This window comes from Lepisma saccharinum, chromosome 15, assembly GCF_977018435.1.
Source record: "Lepisma saccharinum chromosome 15, izLepSacc3.1, whole genome shotgun sequence".
Lineage (NCBI taxonomy): Eukaryota > Metazoa > Arthropoda > Insecta > Zygentoma > Lepismatidae > Lepisma > Lepisma saccharinum.
In genome coordinates, this window is record NC_139243.1 from 43,194,993 (window position 1) to 43,219,626 (window position 24,634).

The following is a 24,634-nucleotide window of genomic DNA, read 5'->3' on the forward strand; positions in this document are numbered from 1 at the left end:
GGAGGGTTCAAGAACTCAGTCTTCGTTCCCAAATCAGCTTAGAGACATAGTTATTCTGTCGTATGGGTAGGTTCGCCCTGTGGACATGCTAACATGTCACCATACGAAAGAATAAGTTCATTTCAACTTTATTTTGAAGTTTTCTGAAATTTTAAATAAAATCTTCACAAAATAATGTTAAATTTCGACTCAGAACTTACTGTTATTCTGACGCATGGGTAGGTTCGCCCTGTGGACATGCTAACATGTCACCATGCGTGAGAATAAGTTAATTTACGATTTCTTTCAACTTTGTGATAATTCAGTTTGATTTCTTCGAAACATATACGTAATATATTTTCAATTTTTGCATAAAGCAACAGGACTTAATGTTATTCTGCCGTATGAGTAGGTTCGCCCTGTGGGCATGCTAACATGCCATCATACGGAAGAATAAGTTCAGATTATTTCGTCTCCATGATTATTATTTATTGATCAGGTTATTCATTATTGATATCTGGCATGGTTAGGTTTCGCCCTGTGAACATGCTAACATGTTGCCATACCCGATATCAAGTCGATGTCTCTAATATTTTACGAATTATAGCAGTTTGTATTTCTGCATATATCTTGAAGCCAGACCATAATGTCCAATTCATATTAAAATCGGAGTCAATACTTAAAACCTTCGCCAGTCACGTCAAAGTTATGCTTCATTATGACAAGGAGCGTTCATAAAGTTCCAAGCAAGCGCCTGGTCGTCTTTATATAACTGATATGACAGCTTGATCCATATTATGTAAATAAACTGCAAACGTCGTGTAGATTTAATTATAAGAAGGAAATATGTTCTGTAACTAAGATGTAAATTTATAAAAGTATCTTGAAAATAAACCATCTTCAGGAAAATAATTGCCCATAAAGAAGCCTACTGAAGACGCAGACCTTTCTTCAGAAACAGATGTTATTCATTTATAAAATCTCCCTTTTCCATAGCCTGTAAAATGATTTAGTACATAACAGTCGAAGCTTCATATCCCACGTATTTGTACTACTATACCCGTACCTGAGAGGGGTCAGAGTATCCCATTAGCCCACTGAGTTTTAGCCGAGCTGAAGAAACAGATGACAAAGGATACTGAAAGGTGATTGAAGAAATAGGAAGGTAAAGATGAGGATGGACGCTTTGTCTTCGTGATTTTTTTAAATGTAATAGCTGCGATTGTATTGTTTTTCGAAGGCGATTTATGCTCGAGGACGCTGACGACAGACGGTGGCCTAAAGGTTCGAGAGAGGAACCGCCACAAAGCCTAGTTCAGTATGAGAGCAGCCTAAAGTGTCGCGATGGATGTTTCCGCTCACTTTCTTCGTCTCCTTCGAAGTTTAGAGCTGGCGATCGAGCGCAGGACTCTCCCCAGCCATGCAGCTAAGCAATGATGATTTCAAAAGGATGGTATTTGTTTTATTTTGATTTTGAGCGTTTTCCCTCATCAGTTATGTTGTTCCTTCCCAATTCTGCGTAACGCTATGCGTCGCTCTTCATAGTCATTCACCTGTTGATATGTGCTGATAGGAATATTGGCGGACCTGACACGGCACCATTACATACTTGCTGTCTCCTCAGGCATGTGATCGACAATCACATCTTCTACTATACGTTCTGCTACTTCTTCCTGAAGCTCACACTCACTCAGAAGAAGTCTCCTTCCCAAGTGATTTAGGATACCCTCGTGCTCGTCATCAGACTTATCACTGTCAGCATAAGTTTCATTGCCAGCCTCTGGCGGGACCACATACAAAACATGTTGACTTGCAACATTACGAACATCATCTTCTTCATCTTCTAACGTCTAAATAATATCAGCAACAGAAAGCCTAGAACTTAAGATAGAAAATAACGTAGGGCCGGCAGAAAAACAGAAAAATGTAAACAATTATAAACATACTTATTACTGCCTAAATAAAGTGTAAAGAGTCAAACCTACGTCTGTGTGCATGTGATCCGATTTTTCGGATCGCGCCTCATGAGCATTTACAACATAATAACAATACAAAGCTCTTATTTCACAATTATCAGAGAATAATTGACAATGTCTTAAGAACACATGTACATGAAAATCAAAGTAAAAACCCTGTGTAAAATATTTAATTTCAACAATGTACTTACCCTCTGCGATAACGAGTGCTAGTACAAGTCGCCATACTTCTTCATTTTGCGTCTTGGAAACAGTGTTGACAAGTCCTGGCAACACATGAATCTGGTTTTCATCGTTGAATGTTCAAAGTGCATATTGAAGGAAACCAGTAGCAAAATTATTTGTTTTTTAATTATTTACTCAGGAAAATAATTAGATCCGATTTTTCGGATCACATACCTTTTAAGATAGGTGTGTAAGGACCATGGCCAGTAATGTAGTGGACCAATCCTTTTGAAGGATTGCAGTTGATCCATTTTCTTCTTTCACTTACGCTGGCAATGAATAGACGAGAACGTATGGAACCTTATTGTTCCCACTTATTCTCCCACATGTCCTTATAATGTCTGATGATGTCTGCCTTGCTTATATGATTAAGACCGTATCTGTCCTGAATTATATCTCGATGTCCTATCTTCAGCCAGTAATTCACAGCTGATTTTTGGACCTCCATGTCCAAAGACAAGACTCCTGCAATTGCAATTAAAAATCTTGTGGGAGAGGTCTTGAAGGCCCCTCTGAGCTGACCAAAGGTTATTATCTCTGGTTTTCACCTCTCGCGCAAGATGTGCCCAAGTACTTGCGGCATATCTTATTATGGCTAGAAAGATGGAATTATAATATATCAAAGCCAAGCTGAGGGGAAACTTGCATGCTGAATTTCCCATGTTAAGGACTTTATGAAGCTGAGTTTTTGCGTTAGATAGAATGTACTCCACGTGAATTCTAAATTTGAATCCTTAGTCCATATATACTCCGAGGTACTTAAAGTTTGGTACTTATTTAATGGAATTAGCTCCCATTTTACACACGGGGATGTTATGAGTTTTCCTCTAAGTTGAACTATGACAGTTCTGTTTGTAGCAATAGAAACTTGCACATATGACACCATTCATCCAATTGAATTGAATTGAATTGAATTGAAAAGTCCTTTTATTTACTACAGAGCGAAGTGCATGATTTGCATTGTATTCCAGGTTTCTCCTGATGTCTGCTCCAAAGACGATCACTACATCTTCAGCATATGCGACCACATCCATCGCGTATATGCTATACCTCAATTACCATAAGAGAGGTTCAATTGTAAGGTTCCATAAATAGGGTCCCAGTACTGACCCCTGGGGAGAGCCCTTGTTTGCTTTCCTGTGGATAATATTATCTTCCCAGTTATACCTTATAGATCTGTTACTCAAATAGTCCTGTAACGTGTTATATAAAGCTGCTGGGAGGTTTAAGTCTCTTAATATCTTTAAAGTATAGGGCCACCAGATGTTGTCGAATGCGCCCTTAATGTGTATGGCAATACCAAGTATGTATTTGAAACGAGCTATTTTATTCAGATACTTTATCGCATCCTCGGTTGCTAAGCCCTTGGTAAAGCCATATTGTAAAGTCTCAATGTTCCTAAGTTGGAGTCTTTCCTCCAGTCTTCCAGCAAGAAGCCTCTCAAAAATTCTTCAAAAATTATCCAGGAGACATATGGGCCTGTATGATTTTACCTCAGATGGGTCCTTACTCTTATCCTTTAGAATAAGCACGAGGTTTGCTATTTTCCAACTTGCCGGAAATGTTCCCAAAATCAGACAATCATTGAATATCGATTGTAGGTGACTGACAATTTAATTCTTTGTAATCTTGATTACTTCATTGGAGATCTTATCCAGCCCTAGAGCCTTCCTGGGTTTGAGATTATCTATTATGTTCGCGATCTCTTCGAAAGAAAATGGGATAAGCAGGTTCTCCGAATGGTAAGGTTGACTAACGCATCTCCTTACAGTCTCATGTTCCTCTTCATCCTCCTCACAGTTGTCCAAGGGAAGTAGTTGGTCCATAAGATATCTAATTGTCTCGTCCCAAGTCCTCGTATAAGTGCAATCCGATTTCTTAATTTGGGTAAGTATCATTGGAGTCTTGATTTTTTCCGAGACAAGTTTATATGGGAAGCCCCATGGATTCTTTCCAAGTTCTCGTCATACTATGTCGGCCCAACTTTTCATCTTATACTGATTTAGAAGGTTGTGAAACTTCCATTTTTGGATCCTATATTTTTCCAGAAAGGATTGCCTCTCAGCATAGATCTTAGATTTTTTATAATTTTTCCTTATTTTTCTCATTTCTCTTCTGCTTTTTAGAAGATAGGCAGGCCATACCCTAGAATCCTGCTTTGATGGAACGTCAGTCGTCCCAAGCTGGGTTAATTTTTCTAGAAGTGACTTGAGTTTTTCAATTCTTGCATTGAGATCCAGTTCATAAAACTCTTCATCCTCTAACCTCATTGTATTTCTTATCTGGTTCTGTTCAAGTTTCTTACAATATACTGTCTGCATCTTAACTCTCTGAGTGCTATGATCGCCATTTCCAATTCTCAATCTAATCACATTATGGTCACTAGCTGTTTGATTGTCCAATATCCACCATTTCATCTCCCATGCCGTGGGGTGAACTTGCCTAGAATGTTGATTAGCTGTTCTTCGTTTCCCTTTTTTAACCAGTACCTTCCCGATTTCTGCTTTATCATTTTATCTATGGGCCAAAGACCTATAACTGCCAACAAGGACTAAGGTCGAGAATGTATAGAAACCATATTGCTGTTTAGGTAATGTAATTTGATTTATTATGAGCTGATTGACCATCTAAGAGACAATTCTCCTCTTTCTTGCAGCGCCGACGGGAACTTCGAGGTGACTCTAGCCACGAAGGCGACGCTCAACTACACAGGCCGCGTGGACTGGAAGCCGCCCGCCATTTACAAGTCTTCGTGCGAGATCGACGTCGAGTACTTTCCCTTCGACGAGCAGACGTGCGTCATGAAGTTTGGGTCGTGGACATACGATGGATTCCAGGTAACGTCAATGGTTACGTGTGTGATATTCACAGAAAAAAAAATGTAAGGTTCTGGACATGTGATTGGATTAAAATAGTCATAATAAACTAATTTCATACCACTACGAAGTACTTTGTGGTGTCTGCCGACCAAAGGAAAAAAAATAATGTGATGACATATTGAATACCCGAGAAGTATTAACGAATATGTGTTACGCGTGTAACGCTTTAATAGTGTATCAAAGATTGACTTCATTTCCTATAAAGCATACAGACTACAGATGTTAATAACACCGGGTGGCCAGAATTAAAGTTACCCAACTCAGAGTCCGTTGTAACCCGTTTGAGGCATCGTAGAACTCTGAAATTTGCTGAACCCACTATGCAGACCATGGGGAAGAGGATGGCGATAGAAAAAATCAATTTTCCGCCACCAGGTTGAAATGTGGCGCTGTACTTCCATGATGGGATGTACAAATAATCACGTTTTGTGATTAGCTGAGTTATTAATAAGAAAGACTGGAAGTTGCGAGAAAATAATCTCTTGTTTATTTCAAGATTGCAAAGTAAAGGCAAAGCCATAACCAATTGGAGCAGTTTACGTCATTATTACAACCCATCATGGAAGTACAGCGCCGTATTTCAACCTGGTAGCGGAAAATTGAACAATTTTTATATATATCGCCATCCTCTTCCCCATGGTCTGCATAGTGAATTCACCAAATTTCAGAGTTCTACGATGCCTCAAACAGGCTACAGAGGGTCTGAGTTAGGTAACTTTAATTCTGGACACCCGGTATTTGTTGGTGAAATATGCAAATTATATGCATTCACAAACATTAAACCTCAATGCAAGTAAAACAATAATTATTTCCAGCACATATTTCGTTAATTTCATGTGGTAGAATTACTTTTCTTGGAATGTCCTAAACACAGGGTTATTTAAAATGATCTTCCCGATTTCAGACACATGTAAATCTGTGACACATGTAATGAGACCTAGATACAAAAAAGTGAATGTAAAGAGTAATGTCACGAGCCGGAATAAATTGCTGTGTAATGAAAAACGCCAGCAGTCCCCGGGTGACGAGAGGTCGCCGGGAGAGTCTTGATCGAGGGACGAAGCGCGAAGTGTGTTGCGAGTGACAGTTTTAAGTCGGTGCGTCTAAAAGGTTTGGGCGAACCCACTGAGGACGCCTTCGATGGACCGAAACAGTGCCACGTCGTGACTCAGCCGAGGAACCATGAAGGAAAGCAGGTACAGTGGTGACACTTTGGGTTTATCATTATCAGTGTTTAGATATCTTGCTGGCTCGTGCGTGATCTCACCCCACCCTCTCGCTTGTGCGGATTCTATTAAATATTGGTCAAGAGTAATGAACGTGATTTATTCCATTCCTCATACACACATCATTTTGCAGCCAAGCAGTTTAAGCCGGTGAACGGTGGTGGTTAGTGCGCCGGTTTTGTCGTAGTATAGGCAAAATAGCTACCGGTCCCACCTTCAATAAGTAAATTAAAGTAATTGCTTGAATTGAAACAACCACTATGTTTTCTGAAGTCACAAAATTTCCCAATGAGGGGCTCATTGAAGCCGGGTAAAAAGTTCTCAGGGATTCGCATGCGAAAAACAATTTCACCGTCCTCGATACTTTTAGCGCAAACAATTCGTTCTTGCAAGTTACAGCTATGCCTAACACAGTGCCAAGAGACCCTGCATTGACGTCACATATATCAGAATCACAAATTGTTCACAACCAGCTCTCTAAAAATCAACAAGGCATTTTTGATGCATTACAGGGTAACGTATTTGTCTTACAAAATGTAGTCTCCATGACTCTTGCTCTCCGTAAAGGTCACGACGATCTTAGAAATCAGGTACATAGGGAATTGAACTCTAGGCGGCAGTCAGCACATTCCAGCTTGCAAACAAGGAGCGTTCAATTCATCGGATATGCCGCTCACCGCTCTCAACTACTTAAGGAAGTCGAGGAATTTTTCTCTCGTCAGCACGAAGCTCAGTGCTCACAGACGACCGAACCGAGATCGAGAGATACGGCTCCCGCTCCTACAGAGAGCAAAGTCGAATACAGGTTGTCGTTGCACACGAGCAAGATTAACATCATAACAGCTGATATCACAAAAGCACAAGCAAATGTTTTGGTTTCAGCTTCAGGCCCTGATTTTCTACCTATCCGCGGAGTAGCTTTAGCTTTTTTCTATAGCATGCGGACAGCAACTGGACAAGGAACTTCAAACCTTCAACAAAACACAACCTGATGACGTCAGAGTTACCTCAGAGTACAATCTATCTGCTAATTATATATTTCATTCCGTCACTTCAAACAACCAAGACCCTGAAATTTTGCTGCGAAAATGTTATGCCAACTGCCTAAATTTACTTTTAACTTTAGGACAAAGATCCATTGCTTTCCCATACCTAGCCACAGGCGCTTTCGGCATTGATTCAGCAGCCACAGCCAAAATAGCCCTTTCATGTGCGAAGCAATTTTCAGAAGAACATTCTGAGGAAATAGACTGTATCAGTAACAGTAACTCATAAAGTTTTATTTCATTACCCCATTACACCATTACCTCACAAGTGTTCAACGTGAGCCCTTTGGTAACTCGACATACATCTAGCCTGTAGTCGAGTTCCTGCCAAACACGATGTAGCATATCAAGATTGATTTCTGCAATGGAATTTGTGATGCCTGCTTGCAGATCAAGTATGGTCTGTGGAAATGGTGCCTGGTAGGCTCTATCTTGAACAGTCACGGACACTTCTGGGTTGTAACGACCCTATTGAAGAAGCACTCAAGCAAGCCATCTATGTCTGACCACCAAGCGCCTTGTGACTAGACAACCCAAACAACATTGTAATTCTGCGGCTTGTATACCAGTCACGGGTATACATTTCTGTAAATTGAGCAGTGATGCCAAAGAGAAATACGAGATGAAGATTGTCGGGAGTAATGTCTCGTGTTCTCGACATGGAATAATACTCGGTCCAAGTTACGTTCCTTTATTTAATGTTGTTTGGTAACGAACCTGATGGACTGGGTTTATATTTTCACTCCTTGCATTACACTGAGTTCTATATTTTACAGTTATATTAATGCTTTGAACGAAAATAATACCTAGAACAACATCCAACACACGTTCACACCACTCTTATCACACACATGCACGTGAAAACGAACACACAAAGCTAAGTTTTAACTTCCAAGTGAATGTCCAAATGACAGTAAACGGAGGGGCGCAGTGGTAGCGTCATTGCCTTGTAATCAAGGTGTCCCGGGTTCGATACCCGGTGGAGGCACAAGTCGTTCGGATTCCACTTTAAACTGTAGGTTCAGTCCCGATTAGCCTAACTGTGCATAAAGTGGACTTAAAACACCAACTCAAACTCAAACAAACAGTAAACGAAGAAGCATGATGTGCGAAACATGTGATATTTCACAGAAAGAATGCGTCTATGTTTGACGTACGTGGTTTGTATTAATAGAGAATGAGACAATTATCAGCACTTAAGATGCATTTGCTTTTTCATGTGCTGAGGAAGGAAACAGACTAACTGGAAAAAAAGAAAATGTAGTGCTATTGATAGTGTCTTGGTTAGCGTGCAGAGATTTCATCAGCGAGGCCTGGGTTCGATCCCCACCATGGGCAAACTTTTTTTATTATTTTCTTGCAGTGAACAAGTTTATTATTTTGTTTTCTAGGTATTTTAACGAAAGGATACACATCAAATTTAATATTTTAATCTGTCCTTTCATTCTTCTAATAGGTTCTCTATCACAAGGGATATAGAGATTCTCTATCTTGGCGAAGGATATTTTCTCAATAGTTCCGTAGCTACGATTCTCCAGTAGCTTCCACCCACTTATTTATTTACTTTCTTCATAGCTACTCACGAAATACCATGAATCTAACGAAAACACACAGATATAGTTAGAACAAGAAACACACCTCGCATCGAAGGTTCCAGGTTTGAGTTCTGGATTTATTGCGAGGGTGGATTATTCCTGTGTGTCTATTTATCATCTGCGTCTAAAAAGCATTCCTCACTATTCCCGTGATTAACTTAGGGAGAGAAAAAAGCTCCTCAAATAACAAAAGTACAGAAAACGCATGACACACCTGGCTACGCATGTTATACCTTGGGAATTAGCAATCTGAAAATAAACTTTCGTTTTGGTGGACTACTTACAGAATTGTTTCGTGTTGTCTCGTTTGGAGTGTTGGCTAGCGTGTTGGACTAGCGTGCGGGCAACCTGAGTTCGAGCGCACCAGAAGTTACCTTTTTTTTGTCTAATTTCAGCCAACCTTATTATAAATATTGAGGTTTCTTCAAAACCTTTTGAATTACATGCCTCTTCGTATGTTGGCAATCTCAAAAGGAGAAAAGGTGAAAAGTAATACGATTTTTTTTATTATTCCAAGACAATGACAATGAAACCATTAATAACGGATTTTACAATGTGATATTGATATCATATATTGAAATACTAAAAATGGAGAATTTCGCTTAAACCAACTTATAAATTATCATATCCTGATGTAAGATGCACGATCAGAAAGCCTGAATGTTGCATTCAAAACTGCAGAGAACTAACTAACTCTCTAGCCTTCTTAAACCCGAAGGTTCATGGCTGCAGCAACACAGGCCTTCCATCTGTCCCTATCCTGAGCAAGATCTATATACTCTTTTCCATCCATACAGATTTCCTTTAGGTCCAACTCGACGTTGTCCCTCCATCTTCGTCTTGGCTTTCCTACAGGTCTCTTACCATCAGGTGTCCCAACAAGAATCCTGTAAACTCCTCTTTCCTCTCCCATTCGTGCCACATGGCCTGCCCACCTAAGTCTTCTTGATTTAATTATTCTAATAATATCTGGACATGAATACAAATTATGTAGTTCTAAATTATGTATCCTTCTCCACTCACCTGTCACCTCATCCCTTTTAGGTCCAAAGATTTTCCTAAGGATCTTATTTTCAAATACTCTCAATTTATGTTCCTCTTTCAATGTAAGGGACCAAGTTTCACACCCATATAATACTATAGGCAAAATTACTGTTTTGTATATTTTAACTTTTAGTTTCTTAGATATTAAACGAGAAGACTAAAGTTTATGAAGAGAAAAGTAACATGCATTTCCTGAATTAAGCCTACTTTTTATTTCCTCTTTAATATAATTTTAATTTTTTATATTACTCCTAAGTGTTTGAATTTAGAAAGTGGTTCAAACGAGTTGTTATCAATAATTAGATTTTGTTTATTACCTGATACTCGGTTTCCGCCTGTAAGCATATATTTAGTTTTCTCTTTGTTAACTTCCAAACCTATCTCTTTAGCAGTTATGAAAAAATATTTTAGCATTATTCTTAATTGTATTTATATCATCCTCTAATAAGTCTACATCATCTGTATATGATAACAACTGATTCGCACCATTTAATTTAGTCCTTCGTTAGTTTCTTTTACCTTCCTAACAGCATATTTTAAGGCAAAATTAAAGAGCAATGGAGATAATGCATCTCCTTGTTTTAATCCATCATGAATTGTAAATTTGTCAGACACATTATACCCACACGAATTTTAGTTTCTGTTTCACTGGTGCATACTTTTATCATATTAACAAGCTTCTTAGGTATTCCAAACTCGACTAATATATTATTATAATTTATCTCTTTTGACCGAATCATATGCTTTTTTGAAATCAATGAATATCTGATGGACATTTTGATTATATTCCCACTTTTTTTCAAGTGTCTGTCTGATGTGAAAAATTTGATCTGTAGTTGATCTGTTACGTTTAATGTAATTACATAAACTGCAGTTACTACACAAGACTGCAGAGAACAATGCATTAATTTTTAACAGTTTACAATGCATGACTTATGAATAGTGAAATTTATTTTCGTACTATAATAGGAATTTAGTTATTAATATAAATAAACAAGAGAGAAGAACTAATGATGAACTAAAATTGTAAACTAAAATAAAATATCTAAGTTTCTCAGGAAAAAGCACTCAAGTCACAAACTGCGAATACTATCTGTTGATTTCATCTAAGAAGGAGAGGCTACGGTTTGGGACGGGACTTTCTATAGTGGTACGGTACCCTGCAGTTTTTTTTAATTATTGAATTAAAGGAATACAGCTACTTGTCAGTATCCCCAGTTGTTCACATTTTTCTCAGTTGTCATACATATCAATTTTCCCTATGTTCTCTTTATTATCATTGGGACAAACACAAACATCCATGCCCGAAAAGAGTATTGATAATATCGCACGTTAGCCAGAAATTTCCGAGGAAAAGTTTGATAGCCGGTTTATACGCGAGTGGTTGGGATCCCACTTTAAACTAGAGGTCCAGTCCGGTATAATTCTTCTTACTGTGCATAAAGTGGACTTAAAAGAAGAAAAAATCCGAGGAAAAGCGCTTGAAGGTTTCAATGCTTTCCTAGTGCCTTGATGAGGAGATGCTATTGTATGACTTTAAAGTGGCCAGGTAGCCCCATAGCAGCGAATAAGTATCACGTCCCGAAGGTTATGGGTTCGATTCCCGTTCTACTGCCCAATTTTATTTTAATAACTCGAGCAACAAATGTTTGCATTTTATTTAATAATTTATTGAAATAAAGGTGAAATATATTTTTACTTTATTTTTGGGTGGAAATCTCTATTTTTACCGTTTTCAATTTTATTTATGGAAATATTTTTTTAAGATAGTTTTCCACTTTTCTCACCATTTTACAAACATTTACATATTAAATTGTTCACTTGTTTTATTCAAAAAATGTTATACCTGGTGAAAAGTATACATTTCTTTCGAGAAAATGAACCAGGAATAAATATAATTCTATTCGCAAGTAATTATCGTAAAAGTTTGGAAAACAAAATTCAATTCGAAATTCAACAATTCGCACAGCAAATAAAATGAGAATGTGTGCTATAAATAAAATGAAATAATTAGTTGCTTGAGTTGAGAAAAAAATTGGAGACAATCAACCGGAATCGAAACAAGTACCTTCTGCGTGTCAAACTAACACGCTACCACCACACCACCCGGCCTTCTGACAGACGGACAATATATTCGTCTCGTGAGGAACGCTTGCTAAGTTGAAGAGCTTTTTCTCGGGAGTGACTGACTAATGTAATTGTTGTTGTGTGTCACGGAGATATGTTTACTGCAACATTTGAGCACACAATCAAAACATACAGAAAAAATGTTTTTTTCTGCACATCATTACTTTTCTCCGAGTTCAAAAAATATCCAGAATCCAAACTCACTCACTCACCCAGTTATGCAAAATGTGCCTGGATGCGAAGGAACCTCGCAAAGTTACAGAAGGTTCTCTGGGGTGCTGTCGGTTAGCCGCGGAGTCACGTGGTTTCTGCTTATCAGTAGAACATGACCTTGTGCAGCACACTGAAGCGAGCGAAGGTATTTCATGTGATTTGTAAGCTGGAACAGACTTTACACGCGTTACAATCGACAGAGGTTTGTCTTCAGCTTATTGAGGGACAGGCAAACCACACTAGGCATACAGAGTATAATGTAATATAGGAGGCAATTATTTCTCAGTCTCCTCACACTGACAATTTTATTACCCTTTTTGGAGTTAGTTGGCCATAGAAACGGATCTTATTATTGAAGTCGTATCTCGTGTGATGGCTTGGTTCAGTATGCTGATCAGGTTTTCTGACAAAAGCAGGACAGGTTACCCAAGAACAATCTGCTTCCTTCCTAATCCTGTATAAAGCATACGAGCACATAGCACAAATATGTAAGATAAATATTTGTTAATTTGGTAACTTGTTTTCAATTGAATTTCTATCATTAACAGCTGCAAAGAAACAAAGGCTTTCCTTTTTAAAGATTACAATAAATAATTTTTATTTGATTAGGAAACTAGGAATGACTTCAGTATTCTCATGCAGTACACAAAAGAATATAAACACTCTCTAAAACATACTACTGCTCGTTGCAACACATTTTTTCCACATTCAAGACACAAAATTAAGGGTATGCTCAAGTAAAATTACGTATATTTCTGTAATTATCAAGTGCTTTACAGACTCAACGTCAAGTTTGGATTTGTCGGTTATCCAAATATTATTAATTTTGAAAATACTCTTTCAGTTGGTGGAATGTGCCTGAAATTGAATGACATATTAAATCGTGAACGTATTTTGTTTCTTTAATTAAAACTTTTAGTTTACAAGTTAGTTCACCAAATCAACCTGTGTTCTTCTCCCTTGTTTATTTATAGTAATATCTAAAATCCCATTGAAGCATAGAAAAACTTTTCGCTGTTCATAAGTCAGTCATTGTTCTCTACAGTTTTCAATGCAACATTCAGGCTTTCTGATCGTGCATCATACGATTCACATCAGTGGTATTTATAAGTTGGTTTAAGAGAAATTCTCCATTTTTAATCTTTCAATATATGATATCAATATCACATTTCAAAAACAGTTATTAATGGCTTCAATGTCATTTACTGGGAAAGAAAATCGTATTACTTTGGATTCGAACATGCAAACGCAAGTATCAAAGTATTTATTTTAGACAGCACTCATAATTTTGAAACGTGGAAAGGTAATCATTTTACGGGAAACGTTAAACTTGGTGTGTTGACAGAATGTATCTACTGCCATATTAGCACTGACAACAGGAAGCGATCTCAATTATAAGGTGGCTGCATGCTTTTCGCTAATAAATAACTGTATTTTTTTCAACGTATACACAAATACATCGTCGCTTCGGAACAAGGAATGTTCATCTTTGCTGCTTTCAGATTACTAACATACGAAGTGGCATGTAATTCAAAAGGTTTTGAAGAAACCTCAATATTTATAATAAGGTTGGCTGAAATTAGACAAAAAAAAGGTAACTTCTGGTGCGCTCGAACTCAGGTTGCCCGCACGCTAGTCCAACACGCTAGCCAACACTCCAAACGAGACAACACGAAACAATTCTGTAAGTAGTCCACCAAAACGAAAGTTTATTTTCAGATTGCTAATTCCCAAGGTATAACATGCGTAGCCAGGTGTGTCATGCGTTTTCTGTACTTTTGTTATTTGAGGAGTTTTTTCTCTCCCTAAGTTAATCACGGGAATAGTGAGGAATGCTTTTTAGACGCAGATGATAAATAGACACACAGGAATAATCCACCATCGCAATAAATCCAGAACTCAAACCTGGAACCTTCGATGCGAGGTGTGTTTCTTGTTCTAACTATATCTGCGTGTTTTCGTTAGATTCATGGTATTTCGTGAGTAGCTATGAAGAAATAAATAAATAAGTGGGTGGAAGCTACTGGAAAATCGTAGCTACGGAACTATTGAGAAAATATCCTTCGCCAAGATAGAGAATCTCTATATCCCTTGTGATAGAGAACCTATTAGAAGAATGAAAGGACAGATTAAAATATTAAATTTGATGTGTATCCTTTCGTTAAAATGCCTAGAAAACAAAATAATAAACTTGTTCACTGCAAGAAAATAATAAAAAAAAGTTTGCCCATGGTAGGAATCGAACGCCGGCCTCGCTGATGAAATCTCTGCACGCTAACCAACACACTATCAATAGCACTACATTTTCTTTTTTCCAGTTAGTCTGTTTCATTCCTCAGCACATGAAAAAGCAAATGCCTCTTAATTTCTGATAATTGTCTCATTCTATATTAATTGAAACCACGTATGTCAAAAATAGACGCATTCTTTCTGTGAAATATCACATGTTTCGCACATCATGCTTCTCCGTTTACTGTCATTTGGACATTCACTTGGAAGTTAAAACTTAGCTTTGTGTGTGCGTTTTCACGTGCATGTGTGTGACAAGAGTGGTGTGAACGTGTGTTGGATGTTGTTCTAGGTATTATTTTCGTTCAAAGCATTAATATAACTGTAAAATATAGAACTCAGTGTAATGCAAGGAGTGAAAATATAAACCCAGTCCATCAGGTTCGTTACCAAACAACATTAAATAAAGGAACGTAACTTGGACCGAGTATTATTCCATGTCGAGAACACGAGACATTACTTCCGACAATCTTCATCTCGTATTTCTCTTTGGCATCACTGCTCAATTTACAGAAATGTATACCCGTGACTGGTATACAAGCCGCAGAATTACAATGTTGTTTGGGTTGTCTAGTCACAAGGCGCTTGGTGGTCAGACATGGATGGTTTGCTTGAGTGCTTCTTCAATAGGGTCGTTACAACCCAGAAGTGTCCGTGACTGAACAAACCCCCGCGGAAGAAATCGCAGGGTCTACGTCGAAATCTAACACACAAAACGCTTTCCTGTCTTTGCCAGCAACCATTTTCACTTGTGGTTATTATGCAGCAGCAGCAGTGATACCAACCGTATCTGAAATGATATGAAGTACCACTTTATGAGCTACTATTTACATTGACACAACTTTCCTGTATTTGAATTTCATTAAACGTGATTTACATGTGTCTGAAATTGGGAAGATCATTTGTAAGAAACAAAGTTTTTTTTTCCAACAAGTGCTCTGGGGGGTTATGTTAAACCGAACTTAACGTCCAGAGTTTCAGTCACACACATTGATGCTCTCATCTTCAGGGAATGTTGAACAGAAACAAAGGGTATCTGTATTCAACATTCCCGAAGATGAGAGCAATGTACATACGCTAGAAAAGTTGGACAGTAACGCCGATTTAACCTGGCTGGTAACAAGAGAACAATTCTTCAAATCACGTCACCAGGACAGCTACAATTCGTAGTTTTATTTTTGTCAAATATTATTTCATCACTTTTTAGCAAAACTTTGTGCACGCCTTTCCACACATTTTGTTAGGGAAACAATAACGTGAATTGTTTTTTTCTTTATTTATTTTAACATTCTCAGGTAGATAAACAGTTAGTCTTAACTTATATACGTACATAAAGAAAAGAACAACATTGAACGATATGTGACGATGATTTAACGATTAACAATAAAGATTTTTGGTGACAATTCTATGAATTTTCAACCAAGTGGTCTTTATGCAAATATATCATGGATCAGCCCAACAGGTGTGCCCATCGGGGGAGGGGGGTTGATGGGAGACCTTAGAATATATAAAATTTAGCACGTATACATGTATCTAAAATATGTAAAACGTTTATACTTTGACACCATGCTACAATATGTCCCTCATTTACTTTAGCTGTTTCCAAGTCGCTTATCCTACTAATTGCACCACATTTAATCCGCTAGATGAAGGAAATGAAGAATTTGGGATCGCAGGTCAAATAAAGTTTGCACAAAAGCTAAATATAAGTGACTTTCAGTATTAGGATAGTAGTAGCTACGCTATCGCAATTAAATATTTTAATTAAATTAAAATCAGAATTTTGGGCCAACTTCTTCACGAGTATTCAAGACATCCACTTTTATTCATTATGAACTGCACTGATATTTGCATATTTGCTGCTGTCATTGTCTGAGAATTGGAAATGTTCAAGTACTATTCGATTACTGCAGTAGAGGTTGTTATCCAATCACACACTGAAACAAGAAGTACAAAATGAATATGAAAAATCTAGAGGCAAGAGCAAAGAAAGGTATCACAACTCAGACTGAAAGAGGAAAACATGCAAGATCAAGTGTGCCACAACTGTAATAAACGCTTTCTTCTGAAAATTTGCTTCCACTTAGGTATTACACAATATTTGTAATAGAAAGTTTAGATAACACCAGTGCAAAAAGATGAAGAACTTCATGTACTTAAGAGCCATTATTTTGAATTTCGAACAAAGTGAGATAGTTGTATTTCTTGTTTGGCTTGATTTTTTTATATGTTGATATGGCTCTTAAACATCTAAAGTAGAGTACTGCATTGGACCACTTTCGCTCGAAAAAACTCGGTCGAATCTCCCACGCTCGAGCGTAATTTTTAATGAGACAATAATCGTACAAATATATGCGTAAAAATCCGTCCTGGTAGTTTCAGCCCATAATCATCTATTCATTTTCATACATTGCTATGTGTTGTAAGGATGGACTGAATTACATTTTAACATGAAAATGATGACTATGTTCACTTCAGTTTTAATTTCACTACGTCTTTCATTTCACGATCCACGTTTGAAGGGCCAATACTACAGAAAAATTACGGTTACACGTGAACTACTGGGTTTCGAGCGTATACTGATCGTTTTGCCTGTTAGAGTGAAATTCGCTCGTGACGTCATGTTGATCGAAGAGCTGCCAGTTCCTAACGCTATCTAGCGTCGTCCGTGCGAACTATTTGCCAGTCTAGCAGAAAACGCTCATTGCAGCACTCTAATCTAAAGGAATGTAATTTTGCATATTGTAACAAGCTGTTTTTGTTTTCCGTAAACTGGTGTTAACGTTTTGAAATTTGCAAAATAGTGGTAACAATTCTTTGCTATAAAATTAACTTTTATTAGTGCTGCAAAAACATTACAGCTTTGTAGCCGACCTCCCCGATGGCGCAGTGGTAGCGTCCTCGCCTGGTATTCAAGAGTTCCCAGGTTCGATACCTGGTGGAGGCACATAGTGGTTCGGATTCCACTTTAAACTGTAGGTCCAGTCCCGATTAACCTTACTGTGCATAAAGTGGACTTAAAACACTAAATCAACCAAATCAACCAACCAGCTTTGTAGCCTGATAGAAGGCTCTCATGTTTGTATAACAGTAAAACTTTTTGACATAACCGCGTGGTGTGTGTTTCACTGCAATATCAGAGAATGCAAAACAAAGGTTTCGTTAGGACAAAATAAAGATTGTTTCAAAACACTGTACTAGTGCTAGAAAATTACTGTAATTTTGTGGGCTTTGTAGCTTTATATATAGATTTATCATTTCTCGCTCACTCTGTATATGGTATTGTATAAACACAGTAAATAGGAAAGAGATCAAGATAATACAGTAACAACAAAACATTCATAAGTACATTAATTTATTAAACAAACAACCAAATATCGATCCCAATGCTTTTATCCAGAAAATCTATTAGAGTTACACCATACCGTGTAAGAACAAATAAACATGTAAAGATTATAAAAACAATGATTTTATAAAGTCTATAGTCAGTAATTTTAAAGATCGGTATGTATTCATCAGATACATTTTAATGTATTTCTCATTAATATTTCAATGTACTATATAATATATTTGAATGGCTTATTGCAGAAAGGGACCTGAGTCACATTTTTGAGGTATCGGAGTCACAACTTTTTCATCTTCTCTGTCTCTAGCAGCATACTGCAGGAGGGCGCATTGAGGGTTGCAAAATTAACTATTCATTATGCTAAAAATTTGAGCCAACAACAGCACATTTCTTTCTTACACTCTCAATATTATACGATTTTTCTTGTTTTTCTCAGAATTGTGCAAAAGTGACTCAGGTCCCTTTCTGCAATAAGCCATTCATTTAGTGTTTCTCTTTTACATTTACATATGTATCATCAAATCTTGTATTACATATCTTTACATATATACGTGCTGCTGTACTAAGGCTCGTCAAGCTGTTTTTCAGCAGGATAATATCAGCATAAATAAATAAATGAGCGAAAACAATAATGAGCCTGACGGTCTTACTCTGTCAATTTCTGTTACAGAAGTAAGTTATTTCTTGGGTTAACCATCTTCTCCCATTGGTTTGTAATGATCTGCCAACGTTCCTCAGAAGTGGACGAATTAAGTCTAGAATAATTTAATTTGAAAGTTAATCAATGTACTTTTATAACTCAATTATAATTCTCCTGATTTTGCTCATTCGTGAGGCTTAAATCTCTGAATGAGTGTCAGCATACCAATTCTGCCGTTTCCCTTACAGAGGAAACATAAAGTTATAATTAAGTTAAGATGAATTCAAAGTTTATAATCCGACACAAGCCATAACGCTAACAAAGCTAGCTAGATATGCAGTTTTCTTTCCCTTCTCTGCCTTTGCGATATCCTATATTTTGTTGGACATCTACTTTCAGAATTCTTCAAGGTTTCTTTTCATCAAAAATATATTTGGCAAGGGTTTTGAAATTCTATCGAGAGACCACTTTCTATTATCTTAACTTGTTGATTTGTTTTGTAGTGCTAGTGCAAGGGAAGAAGGGGAGATGTAAGAGTTGAACTAAGACATCTCAAGAGTCATTCCATGCCAAATCAACACAGATATGTGCAATTTCCAACCTGACCATCTCCGATTTTTATGAAATTTGATGAGTTGAAACTATGCATGGAACTTAGTAAGTATGCACATTTTTAGTTTAATTTGTCTTGTAATTATTAAATTATTCAAGGTCAAATTTAGCAGAAATTGCCCTTTTTGAGACCGCTTAGCTGTACTAAATGTGACGTAACTCCGCCCCTATTTCGCCTAGAAAGCTCAAATAAAGCTTATTATACAGGGAATTGAACATGATTTCCAGTGATATATAACAAGCCTACCTTTGGATAAAAATATAATTTTGTCACGTGACCTTGACCTTTGACCTTGAATAACTTAAAACATGTCATCACCAAAAATCGTGAAAAAAATATATTTAGTCCCTCATGCCACACTATAAAACATATCAAAAAATCATTCTGGGACTGTAATGGGATCAGAAGCTATAAAATAATATGTGTAATTTAGTGACTGATAAAAGCCTCATTACATGGACTATGATGAGTCAAATGTCCCTTAACACCCCTCACAAAATGTAAAGGAGTTATCCTGGGTATAATTGATAATGAAAGAAATAGGTTAGCTGTGTGTGTCAAGCGCAGGTCCGGCATATTGTTGCCCTTCACATTCAATTTAACGCAAAGGAAAGGGGGTTATGTGATATATCAAATCAGGCTAGAATTTCACGAGCAATGAAGTGACGAAGGTTTTTCCAACGTTATCTTTAACCAGCAAAAAGTTATTACTGCATGCTTGTAACATTTTCTCCTTTTCGAGGTGTTAAAAACAAAGCATTATAATGCTCCTAATGCGTTAGGAACTCATAGAGATCACGCTGACATCTCGGGAGAGAAAGAAGTATACGCACCATTGCCTATGATTTTAATCAGCGACATTCACCAAATAGTTTAATAGTGAAGAATATTGGGTAAATTATCTCAAACAATTATGTGACACCTCCTTTGGAATTAAAAAAATCTTCAGTGACGAGGCTAATTTTTATGTTCACGGTGAAGTTAATAAAAAGAAAATGTAATACCTGTGATTTGATAATCTACAGTAGACAAGATCCCAGCCGAATGGTTATTGCTGGTAAGCTAATGATGTGGTTTAGTGTACGGAGAACGGGAATGGTTGGTCCATATTCAACAACGGAACCTTAAATGGTGAGGGCTTCTTGGATTTGTTAAGTGAACGGGGGAAAATGGCACTTTTCTAGAGTTTTGAAACAGGACAGAGTGTGACCACACTATGTGGATGTTTTGGCAATTTCTTCATGTTAAATTTCTAGGTAGATTGATGGGTAGACGGGGATCTATTAAAAGGCCTGCACATTCCCCATATGTATCAACTTAGGAGGACTTTTACCTTCAGAAACATTTGAAGAGAATGGTGCATGCACTAAAAGTCCGTGATATTGACCATCTGAGAGAAGGCATAGTTGCTGCTTGCGATGATGTTGCACCTGCTACATTGCCAAATGTTCTATGTGAGTGTGAGAGACCTCAACGAGTGTGCTCACAGGAATATTGACAACATTATAATGTGCATATATCGTAAGTGAAAGATATGCGTATAACTTTCTGCTGGCTAAAGATAAGTTGGAAAAACCTTCGCCGCTTCATTTCTCGTGAAATTCTAGCCTGATTTGATATATTACATCACCACCTTTCCTTTGAAAGTTTTGAGTTGAATTTAATATGGCGGTCAACAATATGCCGGACCTGCGCTTGACACACACAGCTAGAGATCTCCCTGTGCCTAACCTATTTCTTACATGACCAGGATAACTCCTTCACATTTTGTAGGAGGCGTTAAAGGACTTTGGCTTTTATCAGTCACATAGTTACACATATTATTTTATAGCTTCTGATCCCATTACAGTCCCAGAATGATTTTTTGATATGTTTTATAGTGTGGCATGAGGGACTAAATATATTTTTTTCACAATTTTTGGTGATGACATGTTTTGAGATATTCAAGGTCAAAGGTGAAGGTCACGTGACAAAATTATATTTTTATCCAAAGGTAGGCTTGTTATATATCAGTGGAAAACTTGTTGAATTCCCTGTACAATAAGCTTATTTGAGCTTCCTAGGCGAAATAGGGGCGGAGTTACGTCACATTTAGTATAGCTATACTGCTTTTCCGGATTCTCTGGAATAGCGACGCGCAGAGGGGAAAGCTTGTGGGCGGGACCAGACTAGGTGGGGAAGGGTGCCTGATGAAAGCAACGAAGTGCTGCGCGGTCTAACGGCCGTAAAGCAAAACGCTTTCTGCTGCCAATTTCTTCTTTTATTCTTAACAATAGCCAGTGTATTGTTTTACACAAATAACAAATAATATTGCACGTTTATTTGTCTTTTGATGCTACGAACAGAAAAAAAATTAAAACAAATTTAAACATACATTTTCAAAAAACATGCAAATAACCACAAACTATGAAACATCATGTATCAAAATGTGTTTTAAACAAGTCTGAAAAACATGTTTAAAACACTTTGTTTTAAACGTTTTAAACATTTGTAAAAAAACAAAGCCATGTGTTTTAAACTTTTCAAACAAGTTGTTCTCGAACACATTCAACACTATGAGGCACTCTCCTGAATGCAGAGTTCCCCTAGACTTGCGAGCTGACATGTTTACTACAGAACTACTGGACCGCGAATGAGCAGTCGAGTCGCCCCCTCCCGTGGATGCCCCCTCCCCTCCGCCCGTTCATTGGACGAGGCGCACACCCTTCAACATGCGCACAGAACGCGTTCGCGTTCTCTTACTCCAGAGAATCCGGGAAAGGAATATAAGTGGGCTCAAAAAGAGCAATTTCTGCTAACTTTGACCTTGAATAATTTAACAACTACAAGACAAATTAAACTAAAAATTTCCGTAGTTACCAAGTTCCATCCATAGTTTCAACTCCCCAAATTCCATGAAAATTGGAGATGGTCAGGTTGGGGCTGTGTTGATTTCGCATGGAATGACTCTCATGTAACCGATGTCCACGTGTCTTCCATCATTTTTATTTACAAACTAGCTTATTACCCGGCGTTGCCCGGGTATTTATTTATCCCAATCTTCTATTTGACAGGAAAATAATGAATTCTAACTATATTTTATTTCATCGTGAATGTCACTAATTAACTTAGCGACTCCGAAAACTATGGATTGGACACTGATGTACGAGTAGGTTATTTTTCACCTCTCATGCCGATAGGTGATGAACTTGGAGTTGAACGGCATTTACATAGCATAGCAGCCGGACCCTGTGGCCGAGTGGTTAGCACATCGCGCTGCGACGTTAAGCGTCCCGGGTTTGAATCCCGCTCGGTCTTGGTTGTTTATGAATGTCCATTCATCAATTTCATCATTTCATCACTCATCCCCATCTTCGCAAATTAGCCAAGAGGCACAAAACACGAAGTAAAATAAACTAAATCAATCAATCAATCAATCAACATAGCATAGCAATTTCGCACCTTCTGTGTATGCAACTAAATTCGCCGTGCTGTGTAGCGGGAAGCATAACTTGCAGGATCTGACACACGAAAAATGACTCCTTCTCACCCCCACCCCTAGGGGTGCCAGGAGTATCTTACCCCCACATTATGTCTTTCCAGGTTGCAAGTGATACGTGTACCAAGTTTGGTTGAAATTGCCGCACGCGTTCGACAGTTATGCCGGAACAAACACACACACATACATCCATTTTTATATATATAGATTATATGAATCGGTGAAAGTTGCGTATTCTCCGTCTTACCGCTTTTATCAGTAAACAAAATGTTTCCATATGTGTTATGAGTTTGAGCAGTTCGGAAGTCAAACGTGATACCCAACAAAAGTATTTAACCGAGAAAAACGCAAGTGAAAGTTGGGTTATTGTTTTTCCAGGTGTTCCTGTGTGTTTTTGTCAATTCCGGATACTGAATAGATCTTGTTGTCTATATCTCTTTTCCAGTCTTACGCCGGGCGCTCTATATGCTGGCACGCGCGATAATAAGCGCAGGAGCTTATAGTACGAGGTACACATAGTAGTTCCTCCCCGCTCCCAACTTCCCTTGCCTGCATATAGAGCGCCCGCCGTAAGACTAGAGAATTTATAAGCAACAGTAACTGGAGTCAATTTTGAATCTAGTATGGGAAATCAGGTTTTACTCTTTTGTCGCTTATTTAGCTTTAATATTTGGGTAATTGTATATTATGCAAACTATTAAAACTATAATTTAAGTAAATTATGTAAATAACTTAAAGACTGGCTTATGTACGCGACTGACCGTTCTCAATCGCACCCTTCTGACGAGCCGATGTGTACGCAAGGAGGGCGAGGGAGCCGAAACGAGTGTCTATTTTAAATAAACACGGCATGCTGGTCTGTTCCACCACTGCAAACAGAGTTGGAAGGAGAAAACTGCTTATTCCATCCTGCTTTCTGTACCGCGCTCGGCAGAGGCAGTATTGCTAATTGAAGGAATATTTTCCTTGGTGCAGGGAAATCTAGGTACAATTTTAAGTAAAATGGAAAATTTTATGAAGAATATACATTCTTCACAGTTGGATTTCTGTTGATTTTTTTGGCACTTTACAGCTTTTACAAAAAAAACATTTGCGAATAATTCTCATATTTCAAGGTTTACAATTGCATTGGAGAATGATTGATTCATTTGCATATAGTGGGCATATCAGCACATATGCTATTGATTCCCGTCACAAAATTCAGGTATAAGCCTCTTAACTAGGACAGTCCCGTAACAAGAAAAAAAAGCATCTATTACTAAAACTGTACTGTTTTCCAGGATAAAATCTCCTTACCTATTAGAAGCTGAAGCTATGATGTTGCACTTAGTACACATAAGTACTAACATAGGACACGTTTTGTGTGAGTCGAACATATCGTCGGCTGAATACTGTTTCGTCGTATGTCCATATGCGCTAAATCATCAGGAGATCTGATTGAACTTGGGTTTATATGCATTTTGAATACACTACACGATTTGCTCAAATATTTTATTAATGTTGATAATTCATACCACTTTACAGCCAGATACGTCGCTTCAGAACGTGATGCATTAACATGTACGGAACACGATAATGCATCAAATTACTTCCAACGAAAATTGGAGATACCAGGAAATCAAAAACTCAATATGCTGACCAAGCCAGAAATTTATTTTATTTTAAAACATAAACTAAACGTAACGTTTCAACCTTCTAGCAAGGTCTTCATCAGACTCTTAAACAAGTAGAAATTAAACAAAGTAAAAATCAAGAAGATATATATACACAAAAATCACTCCCCTCCAGACACAAGATTATTAGAAAGTTGTTTTTCTGGAACATTCCTGCAGGTGGCCTTCCATTGTCAACTGTACTTTCACCTGACAGGCGATTTAACTAAACAATTCCTATCATCTGGAAAGTGGTTGGACTCTTTATCTCACGCTCTTTTTCATTTCTTTCTTCATTCCTCTTCC

At 37.7% G+C, this 24,634-nt stretch overlaps 1 protein-coding gene across 6 annotated transcripts in view; it reads left to right on the forward strand.

Moving 5' to 3' along the window:
* LOC145999692 (acetylcholine receptor subunit alpha-like) overlaps window positions 1–24,634 on the forward strand; it is a 781,663-nt gene that overhangs the window by 657,672 nt on the left and 99,357 nt on the right. For all 6 annotated transcript variants that reach the window (XM_083136909.1, XM_083136910.1, XM_083136912.1 and 3 more), the window contains exon 6: window positions 4,837–5,017. In XM_083136909.1, the coding sequence (XP_082993035.1) occupies window positions 4,837–5,017 (181 nt within the window). The remainder of the gene's footprint in view (window positions 1–4,836; window positions 5,018–24,634) is intronic.